This window comes from Dryas octopetala, chromosome 8 (assembly GCF_963921425.1).
Source record: "Dryas octopetala chromosome 8, drDryOcto1.1, whole genome shotgun sequence".
NCBI classification, from domain to species: Eukaryota; Viridiplantae; Streptophyta; class Magnoliopsida; order Rosales; family Rosaceae; genus Dryas; species Dryas octopetala.
In genome coordinates this window covers 13,145,916-13,159,094 of record NC_141373.1, presented here as the reverse complement: position 1 = coordinate 13,159,094, position 13,179 = coordinate 13,145,916, and the positions used below count along the sequence as shown (strand labels likewise).

Here is a 13,179-nt window from a genome sequence, read left to right as displayed (position 1 = left end):
CTTGCCCTCTCTTTATCTCTTTCTCTCGCCCTCTCCTTCCTTTTTTGTTCGGAAAGGCGGCTGTGAAAGAAAGAAAGAGAAAGAGAAAAAAGAAGAAAAGGAGAGATGGAGAGGAAGGATAACAAATCCGGCGATGTCCAACGACTGTGTGTAGGGGCTAGGTCGACTATTGGGGTGTTTTTTTTTTTTTGTGTAAATGAGGTTATTTGGAAATTTTGGAGATGTTTAGTAAGAAATTAAAAAAATGAAAAAGTAGTATAAAGTCTGTAAGAAGAAAGGGTGTTGAGTGAGAAAAAAAAAATGTGCATATAGCCATATAGGCTATATAGCAGCCCTTATATGATATATGCAAAATTAAATTCTATTTTTTTTTTTTTTGCTGGGTATAAAACCCAATATAACGGAACGTCTATTTTAAGAGCTTGGCGCGTCGTCTATTTGGCGAGAACCAGTTTTTTCAGTGAAGTTCCTGAAGATTCTGACAAAAGTTCCAGAAGGAAGAGACCGCAGCGAAGAGCTTAACACAATCTGCACAAATTGAGAAAGAAAGCACAAATTCGAATTGAAAACCCTAACTAGAGTTGAGGTGCGATTGAACCTTTAACAATCGAAAACCAGTGATGGAGAAACCATGGCCATCATCGGTAGCGTCAAGCTCAGAGGGCTCGCGCGAGCTTCAGTGCATAGGGAAACTAGAAATAGAAAGGCCAAAGCCTGTAGGCTTCCTCTGTGGCTCAATCCCGGTTCCCACCGACAAAGCCTTCCACGCCTTCGATTCCGCTCTCATTCCCTCCCGCCAAACGTCCGTACTGTTTTCACACCCTCATCTCTCTCTCTCTCTCTCTCTGTATTTGTGTTTTTTGAATTTTGAATTTAAATCTTTGTGGGTTTTGATTTTGGTTTCAGAGTGACTGCTCCGCGGTATCGGATGCTTCCGACGGAAACGGACCTTAAGAGCCCTCCGCTTCTTTCGAATTTTCCGGACAAGGCTCTTCCCATTTCTGCCGTGCACTCTAAGGCTGCTGGAGGTACATTTATCTGTCAAATGTCTCTAATATTCATATTCAGTTTTCGATAATTTTATAGAATATGTTGTAGTATTGGAATTTGAGGGCGAGTTTCGTGCTAGTAGCAATGATAATGTTACCCCATTGTGACCTGACCTTTTTAAATGTTGTGGCATGAAAGAAACTTACCTATCACGGATGTATACACTCTGTGTGTCTATCTCTCTCATCTTGTTCTAGGTCAGGTGAGGTGATGAGAGAGATAGGCACAATGAGTGTATAACCTTGTGTGTCCATTTCTCTCATCATGTGCTTGGTTACGTGAGGTGATGAGAGAGATAGAAACAATAAGTGTATACACTTGTTACATAAAAGTTTTGCTCGTTGTGGTATTGTTATTTCACATGGGTGTGGTTTCCTTTTTTTATGTGTTTCTGGTCCATAGGCTAATGGTCATAGAAATCTAATTATTGACGATATTCTGCTTATCTAGCTTCTTAAGATGTGACCTGGGAATGTATTGTTTTGGTGCTCTTACATGGCAGATATAGCTTGGGATGGTGGTGCTGTTTCATCAAATCTAGCTAGGAAATGTGAGGCGCTTGCTGTGTCTGGTTTGGTTGAGTATGGAGATGAGATAGATGTAATTGCTCCAACTGACATTCTGAAGCAGATCTTTAAAATGCCATATTCCAAGGCTCGACTATCAATTGCAGTTCAGCGTATTGGACAGACACTTGTTCTAAATACTGGGTTTGTATATGTTAATATGCTATTTTGTTTGTCCTCTATTTTATAAGTAACTTATGTGATCTTTTTCTGAAGTGTAGACCTGACGTTGAAGAGGGAGAAAAATTGATTAGAAGGCGTAAAAATCAATCAAAATGTGCAGATCAATCTTTATTTTTGAATTTTGCTATGCATTCAGTTCGAATGGAAGCTTGTGATTGCCCACCAACTCATGTAACATCACAGGAGCAGTCAAACTCTTCTGTTCTTCCTGGAGTAAATACTCAGTTTGTGGGACAGCATGATAATGGTGCTCGAGATGAAGAACTGAATAACTGTCCAGAGTACACACAGGTTAAACGGGATGATCTTGTTTGGGCAGGTAAGAAGAATAAGAAAAATAAGGGGCGTAATCCCGTGAAAAAGGCTTCACAAGTTGGTGAGAAGCTCAGGAGTTCAATGCAAGAGTCTGAAAAACATAGAAGAGTTGCTAATGATGGGTTTTTAAGGGTTTTATTTTGGCAATTTCACAATTTCCGTATGCTCCTTGGAAGTGACTTGCTTCTGTTCAGTAATGAAAAATATGTTGCTGTTAGCTTGCATCTATGGGATGTTTCACGACAGGTGAAAGTGAAATACTAAAAACCTTGTTATTTTCCCATCATTTGCCGCATATTAACTTTTTTATTTTGTTGTTGTTTTCCTCTTATTACAGGTTACACCACTAACTTGGCTTGAAGCCTGGCTTGACAATGTCATGGCGAGTGTGCCTGAGATGGCCATCTGTTATCATGAAAATGGTGTTGTCCAAGGTTATGAGCTTCTGAAAACCGATGACATATTTCTATTAAAGGGAATCTCTGAGGATGGCGCTCCTGCTTTTCATCCTTATGTCGTACAGCAAAATGGCCTTTCTGTTTTGAGGTTCCTTCAAGAAAACTGCAAGCAAGATCCTGGAGCTTATTGGGTACTGATGTGGTTTAATTTTATGTGAATCTGCTTTCTTGTTTGCTTTTTTCTTTTTCTAAAAAAAATATTGTTGCGATTCCATGAAAACATTCGTTATATCTTCAAAATTTCAGCTGTATAAAAGTGCTGGGGAAGATGACATTCAACTCTTCGATCTTTCTGTTATTCCCAAAAACCGTTCTTCGGATGATTGTGATGATAGCTCAAGCTCCCTGCCTTCTTTATTGCATCGAGGGAGAAGTGATTCCTTGTATTCATTGGGGACTCTCTTGTATCGAAGCGCTCACAGGCTTTCACTTTCAATGGTTTGGAAGAAATATGACTATTGTATTTGGTACATTCCCCTGTTCCTGTTCCTGTTATGATTTATTACTAATTTTTTGAATTGCTGCAGGCTCCAAATAATATGGCAAAGTGTGCGAGGTTCTTCAGAAAATGTTTGGAATTTCTAGATGAGCCAGATCATCTGGTACCGATTTTACTGAGTTGATGTTTGTTTTCCACTATTGTTTCCTGATTTCTGTTAAAAATTAATTGTCACACAAATAAAACGATGATTATAATTGATGTACTAATCAACAGGTTGTACGGGCATCTGCACATGAACAATTTGCGAGGCTTATTTTGAACCACGATGAAGAGCTGGAATTAACATCTGATGCTCTGCCTGTAGGATGTGAGCTTACATTTACTGATGCTGAAGAAGAATCTTTGGACTTTTTAAGTAGTATTTCTGAATCGTTAGGCCATGATGAAATTCCCTCTCTGGTCGGAGAGGAAAATCCATGTGAAGATGGACATAGTTTGCAAGATTTAGTAACAGATGCTTCTGTAAAGATGACTTTAGAAGCACGTGCATATTCTCCCAGAAAATTGATAGCAGCAGGTGACTCGGACTTTGGGGACTTGACAGAAGCTGTACCAAGTTCCTCTGGTTATGAAAACTTTGCAGTTTGCAAATTGTCTCCAACAACCACACATGTACTTCAAACCGTTTCTGAACCAATCTCCTCTAAACTAGCTGCAATACATCATGTTTCTCAGGCTATTAAATCTCTCAGATGGATGCGCCAACTGCAGACTACTGAATCCAAGTTGATGGGCCAGGACAGTGAAATTGATGGTAGGCCACCTTCATCTGTTAATCTTTCTGTTTGTGCATGTGGTGATGCTGACTGTATTGAAGTTTGTGACATTCGGGAATGGCTTCCAACATCAAAATTGGACCATAAGTTGTGGAAACTTGTTCTTTTGCTTGGAGAATCTTATTTAGCACTTGGACAAGCTTATAAGGAGGATTCACAGTTGCATCAAGCGTTAAAGGTTGTAGAACTGGCCTGTTCTGTTTATGGATCAATGCCTCAGCATCTTGAAGACACAAAATTCATTTCTTCAATGAATAGCTGCTTGTCATCGCAGACTTATACAAATAAAAAGACAAGATTATATAATAGTGATCTGGAAGATCTGAACTCCAGCTCCAATGATGATAGTCTTACCTTTGAGCAATTTTCGTCCATCTACCTTTTCTGGGCCAAGGCATGGACGCTAGTTGGAGATGTTTATGTGGAGTTCCATATGGCTAAGGATAGTATGATCTCAGCACTGGCGGAGAGAAAATATTCTACTAAAGAGTTGAAAGTGTCATCTGAGGTTGTGAAAGAAGTTAAAAGGCTCAAGAAGAAACTGGGGCAGTATACGCAGAACTGTAGTTCATGCTCTCTAATAAATTGCAGCTGCCAAAGTGATAGGGCAAGCAGTGGTAGCAGTGCAAGTAGTAGTAGTGGTGCTATGCGCTCGGTGACTTATGGCAGGAAATACAGTAAAAGACCACATGCTAAGAGCAGCACCTACCCGCTTTTAAGTGACCCTGAAGATGATAATCTTTGTCCGAAAATGGAGGACAGAAATCTACACCAAAATTCAAATGGTGGAAGTGTAGTACAATCTTCTAGTACAGATAAGCTTGTAGTGAAACCCATGACTTCTATTAATTCTAATAGTTTAGAAGAGGTGCATGATGTGGGGTTGACAATGGCCTCTCAGTCTGATCTTGCTTTCAAACAGACAACCAAAGTGAAAAATGGTGGGATATTCAAGTACCTTGGTGGTCCTGCAATTGGAGATGCTGAATACAATCTCTCAGCAGCCCTTTGTTGTTATGAAGAAGCTAGAAAGGCAATAGGTGGTCTTCCATCTAGCTCAGCCGAACTACAATCTATAATGAAAAAGAAAGGATGGGTTTGCAATGAACTGGGTCGAAACAGGCTTGAAAGAAGAGAACTGAACAAAGCTGAATTTGCTTTTGCAGATGCTATAAAAGCATTCAGAGAAGTTTCTGATCATACCAACATCATATTAATAAACTGTAACTTGGGCCATGGAAGACGGGCATTGGCAGAAGAGATGGTATCGAAGATGGATGGTCTCAAGATGCATGCACTGTTCCATAATGCATACAACCACGCATTAGAGACTGCAAAATTGGAATATAGTGAATCACTTAAATATTATGGGGCAGCAAAAGTGGAACTGAATGCTTTTGTTGAAGAGTCTGGCTCTGTGTTAAACAATTTGAGGACTGAGGTATATACACAGTTTGCTCATACATATCTGAGGCTCGGAATGCTCTTGGGAAGAGAAGATATAACTGTGGAAGTTTATGAAAATGGAATGCTGGAAAATGTGCATATAGGTTCCACTAGTCCTAGTGGAAGAAAATCAAGAAAAGAATCACGAAAGCGTGAGATTTCAGCCAATGATGCCCTTAGGGAGGCACTGTCTGTTTATGAGTCATTAGGTGAATTACGGAGACAAGAGGCTGCATATGCCTATTTTCAGCTGGGTTGTTACCAAAGGGATTGTTGCTTGAAGTTCTTAGAGCCAGATCATAAGAAAAACAACTTATCCAAAGGTGAAAACAGTACTCTCCAACGGATCAAGCAATATGCGTCCTTGGCGGAGAGGAATTGGCAAAAGGCCATGGATTTCTATGGTCCAAGAACGCATCCTACCATGTACCTGACTATTCTTGTAGAGAGAGCAGCTCTTCTTTTGAGCCTTTCAAGCCCTTTACACACAAATGGAGTACGTTCTTGAACTTTTTTTATATTATACATGAATTTTCTTGAAAAATTTGAATTTTATCTTCTTACAAATAATGTTTATCCACCCTTGTTTGAAGCTCACATAGTGCCTTAAGAATATATGGTATATGTACGTGTATGAATTACACCACATTTAGCTATGTGCAAAATCATAAGATATTATGTAATTTATTTGATGAAGTCATTTTTTTTTTCTTTATTTAATATAGTGGTGAAATCAGATGGTAATTGCATGGGTTCAATTTTAGCCTAACCGTGGGAAAGTCCCCAGCAAAACAGCATATAAATCATTCAAGTAATGATAATTTAGAATGGACTAGACCGATACTGTCTTTGGTGGAGAATGGAGATCCTAAGAATAAATTATTAGCATTTGAGGTTTTATGCTAATTCTAAGCATTTGGTGGTGAAATTTAGTTGATTGGTGAAATTTAGTTGATTGGGGAATTGCTGTAAATGAACTCTTCCATGAGAAAACCTAGTGTTGAACTCCTTAAGTATTTTATTCATTGAATGTGCTCCTTTCAATACAACTCTTATGATCTTTACAAAAGAGGGAAATTTCATTATATTACAACTACCCACTAACACACTTTCAGACTTCTAACCATCATGTAATTTGTATAATACCTTTGAACTGCTGACTTAAGCATTGCTGATTCATCTTGATGACTCACTTTTCCTGTTTATCTTGGATGGTGAGATTGAGTTGATTAGGGATATGATTAGGGATTTAATTTGATGAGGAAGTTGATCTTGTTTTGAATCTTCCATTGTTGTTCTGTATCATGAATCTTCCATTGTCTTAACATCAAGCAGTAACAAATCATTGACAATGTAGAGTCCAGTGTGCATTTTATCACCTGTTTTTAGTTCTCATATCAAGGTTTGCAGTCTTTCTTGGGGTTAGATCATTAAATACATGTCATAGTTGCATTACATATGTTTGTTTTGAACTGTACATTTATACATGTTGAACATTATGCTATTATTAAGTGGAGAGTTCATAGGGTTATGACCATGTATACGATTGTGAGATAGTTCTAGAATTTCTTCTGAGTTCATACACAAAACATACTCATTTCATGTTTATGCGTAATTGTTTAATATAAGTCAGTTCAAACCTCAAAGGTCTTAGAAAATCAAACTGGAGCTGTGACCCTTCTTGTCTTACTGTATTTTCTGATAAGCAGTAGTTAGATGGATTTAACAGACACACCTCGTAAATGTGTAAATTGCGAGTTGCTTGGAAAATCCTTGTACTTGCTTGCCCTGCAGAGAAAATCCTCTTGATGAAGTCTCTTTTGCTAATTTAGGTGCAAGTAGGAAGCGTTCACATAGAATATTCATCGTATTAAGTCTATGTTAACGGAATCCATGCATTTGTATTTGGATTCATCCAAAACTTCTTTTTGGGATTTATGTTTTTTTTTTTTAATTTCCTTAAGAGATATTTTATAATAGTAGTGAAAGTATTTTTGTTGTACTTTAGTGAACTATGTGATTCCATCTTTTTGTTATCATGCAACATAAGTAAACTAAAGCAAATTTAACATTGTCATTTACCATGACTTGAAGTCTCCTTATTTCTGTTCCCATTGAAATACTGAAAGAAGCTTTAATATTTGTTGTGTTCCAGATGTTGGAATCAGCTCTATCTTGCTTGCTTGAAGGACGGAATGTGTCAGAAGCATATTCAGACTCTTTGAAAACTGATCAGCCTGAGGTACATACCAAATTTTGGAATCAGTTGCAGATGCTTTTGAAGAAGATGTTGGCTGTGGCACTTTCAGCAAGTGCAAACAAATCTTCTCTTGTTTCTCAGCCAGGTCCAATATCCAACAAGTCTGGAGATACTGAAAAGCTGAGGGAGCTTTACAAAATATCTCTCAAGTCCACCAAGTTAAGTCAATTGGATGCTATGCACTCCTTGTGGACATCATAATCTGGAAGACTGGAACTTGTCTCTGCACAACAACCCCACCTTGATAATTTATAATTATATGGTTATAAACTTATAACAGTTTTTTATTTTATTTGATCATATATGGTTATAACAGTTGAAGAGACCTTGAGATTGTAATATATAAGAATCTGCACTGTATACCAAAATATTGTTTCAGGAATTGAAGGGAGAATTTGATTTGTTGATATTCTGTTGGTTGCGAAGTTCAGGAGAATATGAGAAATATATTTTGCCCTTTTGAAGACATTGAAATAGTTCCACATAGACATTGTCTCTTTTTCCACGCCACCCTCATTGGGCTATGTTTGACACGAATACAAATATGGTATGATATTTTGATCACGAAGAAGAATGAGTCGACTTAGTACTAAACATGAGTAAATTGCCTTTCTTCCAAAAAAAAAACATGAGTAAACTGAAATATGTTTTAGTATTATATTAAAAAGAAGATTTTTTTTTTTTTTTTTATAACTTTTCATGTTTTTGTGTTACTTAAACTAATTTCACTCGGAATTGTGTCGAATAATTATATAATTTTTGATTAATTCTACAATTAATTGTGTCAAATAATTTCACCATTTTATATGAATTATTTAATTTGCATATAAAATATCATTTGGCGCGTGAAGGCGTGCCAAATGGTTAGCAGACAACATTTTGCTTCGAATATAAGAGTTGCTAAGTGTAAAATTCGGCAGGACAATAGCATATCATCAATGGCTGAGATTTGTTTACTTTCTAATAGTCCATCCAATAAATTCTAAGGGTCTAGATAATACTTTGTAATACTTTTTTCACCCTCACCCCTGTGAAGTGCCGTAGAAGCTTCTAAGGTGCAGGGCCTGCAGGCCAAGATGAAAGGCATGACAAGCAAGTTAACAAAAAGACACGGAGTTACCAAAGACAATGACTTAGCCAGTATTATACTAATTTTATTAGTATTATGATTAACTTTTTTTTGGTTTGGAAATGTTTTTGTAAGTTTTCAGTTTACAGATATACCAATTAATTTGAAGACATTATTATTACTAAACATTTGGCACGCGTGACGCACGCCAAATGATATTTTATATGTAAATTAAATAATTCACATAAAATAAAAAAATAAGTAGAGAATTAATAACTGTGAATACACGAGTTTTTTTTTCTCTTTCTTTTAAATGTAAAGTTTATGAAATGGACTTATTAGTGGATTTTATTTGTACAAAATGAATTTATTCATCATTTTAATATTTTAAGTGAGTTTGTTTATAGATTGTAAAATAAATTTTAGAATAATTTACTTTATAGTTAAATTATGAAATTATTTGACACAATTGAATGTAGAATTATTCAAAAATTATATAATTATTCGACACAATTAATTGAAAGAGTGAAATTAGTTTAAGTAACACAAATTGTCACCCTCGAAGAAGTGTCGTAGAAGCTTCAGAGGTGCAGGCCAAGTTGAAAGGCATAACAAGCAAGTGAACAAAAAGAAGCGGAGTTACCAAAGACAATGACTTAGCCAGTAAGCTATATACACAGACAAGTCGTAGTGGTTCCCAAATTCTCATTTGCTAAGCTTTTGGCTCGGTGTATAAAAAGGAATGGTAAAGAACGCTCCTTCTTCGTTGTCCTCAGTTTTGCTTCTGATTCTGATATTTGTAATCGCCATGGCCGACTCTGTTCCGGAATCCGCCGCTTCTTCTTCTGAATCGGCCGTCCACATCGTTTACACTGAGAGGCCTAACGATAATGAGGAGCCCGAGGCCTATCACATCCGAACCCTAGCCTCCGTCCTGGGCAGGTCTGTTTTTATTTTTATTTTTTTATCTGTCTGTTTGTTTCCCGGGAAAATGGAAAAGAAAATGAATAAAATTGACGTCGTATTGTCGTGTGTGTGTTTTTGATTTGTAATTGTGATATGTACAGTGAAGAGGCTGCGAAGGGGGCTCTGATATACAGTTACAAGACGGCTGCTAGTGGATTCTCTGCCAAGCTCACTCCTCAACAGGTCTCCGAAATGTCAAGTCAGTCCTCTCTCTCTCTCTCTCTCTCTCTCTCTCTCTCTCTGCCTTCAAACTTGTTTTAATTTTGTTATGAGTGTTCTAATACTTGGGTCGAGTACTAAAATGTTAAATGAGAATCCAAGGTCAAGTGCTTAAACACACACTAGTGTTTATATACGGTGACTATCTAATGATGATGACTTAGCTTAACAACATGCATCTTAACATCAGATATGTTTAATGTGGGAAATGTTCTCTTTCCAAATTGTGATTATGTTTCTAGTGAATCTGGACCATTGATCAATTTGATCTTTGTCTTACTGTGTGGTCAAGATTCACATTCTGACAACATAAAGACTGGTAAGAAAAGTAGAAAACCATACATATAATTAGTTGGGGACCAACATCTCTTTCATTGGATAATTTGGATGGTTTATGTTGCCCATATCTGATCTAAAGGAACATCTTACATGTTACTTTGGGGATTCAGCTTCCATATGGAATGGCCCAAAAGGATAATAACTTACGGCTCAAACATGATCCTGAATGCCCCACAAAATTATCTAAAGATGCTGTTGCCAATTTTTATGTTTTTCTAGTGATGCAGGACAACACAAGGTGAGTGTTGGCCTAGGGTTATATTGGGCTTAAGATGATAGAATTTTAAGGAACAGAATGTTTTAGAGAAATAAGAGAGTTATAGAGAAGAGTGTAGAAGGGAAGGAGAGGAGATACCAAGGCACCAAACCTTCAACATTACTTAATTTTCATTTATTCAAAATCTAATTTGGTTTGCAGCAAGTAGCCTTATTTATAGGCTTCTAATACAGCCCCCCAAAGACTCTTAAAAACACCAAAAGACTCCTTTAAATACTAAATGACTCATTAAATATTATAGAAATATGAAAAGACTCATTAATAACACTAGACTCAAATAAAGACCCTTAATAAAATTTGACATTAACTCTAGAGTGACCCTTGATTTATTTATTTATGTATTTTAATGACCGACTTTTAAACTACTATGGACACTTCTCTTTGGACAAAAAAAAGCTTTAGTTTCAGAGTTGGGCCAATGAACTTAGTCTTGGGCTTCCAAAAAGGATGCTTTTTTTCTAACCATGCTGTAGCTGCTGCATCATCTAGTGTCGATGATGACTGTTCTTCCAGTTTTTACTAGAAGCAGCTTTATCTGTGGAATGTTGTCTATTTATCTAATCTCTTATACTCTTAGCACTATTCAGACATGGTTAATGTGAATTTTATTTGATGTTCTTGCAAGCTCGATGAGAGAAATTTAATCTTGCTTTCAAATATCAAGTGGTGTATTGGTTCTATGAATGTTTCTATAACAGAATTAGGTGTGTAGTGATTGATAGGGTTTAGGTGGGTAGCGATTGATAGGTTGGGATCTGTAGGGTTGTCTTTGGTTTGTTTTGAACCCCAGACCCAATTTTTTTCAACTACTGTGACTACCGCTTGCTTGTTGTTACTTCTCTGGCATGGTCAGAATGCCTAGAATTGCACTTTTTCCCAGACTACTGGATCACCATACTACATGGACTTTAAAGTTTCATGCCTGTGAAATTCATAAAAGCAAATTGTGGCATACCCAGAAGAGAGAGAAAAAAGCTCTTATGCTGTTTGCCATTGATTATATAATGTCTATAATTTTGGTGGTCCCTTCTCATTTTCCAGTGGTTGATTCACAATCTCTATGGTTCTAAAACATAATCAAAGTTGTGAGCTGATAATTTTCTTTAAAAGAAGTTTCATGTTAGTATCACTCCCCCATGAGTAACCCAATGGTAAAACATCAACTATTTCTTTGTTGACCAATGGTAAAACATCAACTATTTCTTTGTTGATATGCTCATTACAGTTGATCCATGTTTATTCTAGGCTGCATAATGCTTCTTGCTCATGCTTTATAGTGACTGGTGGCTGGCATTGTACTCTTTCTAAATTTCGATGCACAAGTATTATTACTGATATTATACTAGTCAAATATTTAATTAAGCTTACATATGGTAGAGGAATTACTTATGTCTTAGCTGGTTTTTGCAAAGGAACCTAGAGTAACATGCCATTTGCTTGTGTTGCTAGGCTTGCATAGAACTGAAATGAAGTTGGAAGCTAATTACATCCAAAAGTGATTGCTCAAGTGTTTGGTTTTGTTTCATTTAGGATGGAATTGGTCTTGCATCTTTTGAAATAATGCTTACTATGACATTTGGAAAAAAACAGTAGTAAAATTTGTTTGATTCTAGGACACCTTTTAAAACGAGTGTATTGTTTTTTGTAGTTTCCAAAGTGAGTTTAATTGTTTTCCTCCAAAAACTAAGGATAATAAAAAAAAAAAAAAAAAAACGAACATTATTTCTGAAATTTAAAGTATAATGTCGTTTTCTATACACTTTTGTCTAATATCGTGCATTTCACACAATTGTGCACACTTGTTGACATTTTAAAGTTTATTGAATTTCTGCTATACATCTTCTATGCACGTGGGTACAGAACAAATTTCTTCATTTGGGATATTCTGCTTCTGTGATTATTGATAATAATTAATTGTTTTTCTACTTTCTTCTGGCAGAACAACCTGGGGTTCTTCAGGTTGTACCAAGCAGGACACTCCAACTGCATTCAGGACCTGGGAAGCTGCTTTAGAGGAACTGAACTCTATACCATAAGAAACATCTTTCAAACAGTTATATGCGTTTATGTGTAAAACAATCTGACTTGTACACTCTTGGCATGGTATGCTTTTTCGTTAATAAGGTTTAAAACTATTGTATAACAGTGGCCCTTTATGTACTATTCTATGTTTGTATAACATTTAACATTTCTTCTTTGATAGTTAAGTTACAGAGGTTGTAGTTTGAGCATGTCTGGCTCATTAGGGAAAGATCAGATGGATGACTATGCTTGTGTTGCTAAGATGATTTGTAATGGTGTAAATGACCAAAATCATGCCCTGGCCATACCTCTATGGCCGAAGTGGTACCCTTTAATTATGGAGAAGTCTTGGGATTAACATAGGGAATGGGTAGGGTTCAGTTGTGGGAAGGTTGTTCTAGCTGTGTGCCTCCAAAAGATGCTGGTTCCCAGTTTCAAATCAGGGAGATGTAAACAAATTATAAACCAAGTCAAACGGTCAGGAATGCTGGTTTGTCATTACCATTCCGCCTCATTAGGTAGAAAACAAATTGGTTGCTCTAGTTCGACCCTTGGAGTCAGGCAGCAAGGGAGGTAAAATCTCTTGTGAATCTCCTAGGCTCGGCGTGGATTGTCTGTCTTTGACCGGTCCAAGGGATTAGTCTGGTGCGCAAAAACTGGCCCAAAACATCTTCGGTTATCCAAAAAAAAAAAAAAAACAAATTTGTTGGGTACCTAGGGCACTAATACAT

At 36.8% G+C, this 13,179-nt stretch overlaps 2 protein-coding genes across 2 annotated transcripts; both read left to right on the top strand.

Moving 5' to 3' along the window:
- Positions 1 to 429: 429 nt before the first annotated feature.
- LOC147277375 (erythroid differentiation factor-like protein) lies at positions 430 to 8,020 on the top strand. The gene is made up of 9 exons (XM_086255103.1): positions 430 to 802; positions 907 to 1,028; positions 1,553 to 1,760; positions 1,838 to 2,360; positions 2,452 to 2,703; positions 2,819 to 3,010; positions 3,100 to 3,174; positions 3,288 to 5,792; positions 7,452 to 8,020. Exons 1-9 carry the CDS (start codon positions 621 to 623, stop codon positions 7,755 to 7,757), a joined length of 4,365 nt encoding a protein of 1,454 aa, XP_086111229.1. The 5' UTR covers positions 430 to 620; the 3' UTR covers positions 7,758 to 8,020.
- Positions 8,021 to 9,257: 1,237 nt separating this feature from the next.
- On the top strand, positions 9,258 to 12,621 carry LOC147277374 (Proteinase inhibitor, propeptide). Its single transcript, XM_086253820.1, has 3 exons — positions 9,258 to 9,567; positions 9,693 to 9,790; positions 12,366 to 12,621. Exons 1-3 carry the CDS (start codon positions 9,368 to 9,370, stop codon positions 12,437 to 12,439), a joined length of 372 nt encoding a protein of 123 aa, XP_086109946.1. The 5' UTR covers positions 9,258 to 9,367; the 3' UTR covers positions 12,440 to 12,621.
- The last annotated feature ends 558 nt before the right edge of the window (positions 12,622 to 13,179 follow it).

Bases quoted from the DNA above. Each gene is read 5' to 3' on its own strand.
- LOC147277375 (XM_086255103.1), top strand. From the start codon at position 621: ATGGAGAAACCATGGCCATCATCGGTAGCGTCAAGCTCAGAGGGCTCG. The intron at 1,761-1,837 runs GTTTGTATATGT...TCTGAAGTGTAG, and splicing joins ACACTTGTTCTAAATACTGG to ACCTGACGTTGAAGAGGGAG. The intron at 5,793-7,451 runs GTACGTTCTTGA...GTTGTGTTCCAG, and splicing joins GCCCTTTACACACAAATGGA to ATGTTGGAATCAGCTCTATC.
- LOC147277374 (XM_086253820.1), top strand. From the start codon at position 9,368: ATGGTAAAGAACGCTCCTTCTTCGTTGTCCTCAGTTTTGCTTCTGATT. The intron at 9,568-9,692 runs GTCTGTTTTTAT...TGATATGTACAG, and splicing joins CTAGCCTCCGTCCTGGGCAG to TGAAGAGGCTGCGAAGGGGG. The intron at 9,791-12,365 runs GTCAGTCCTCTC...TTCTTCTGGCAG, and splicing joins ACAGGTCTCCGAAATGTCAA to AACAACCTGGGGTTCTTCAG.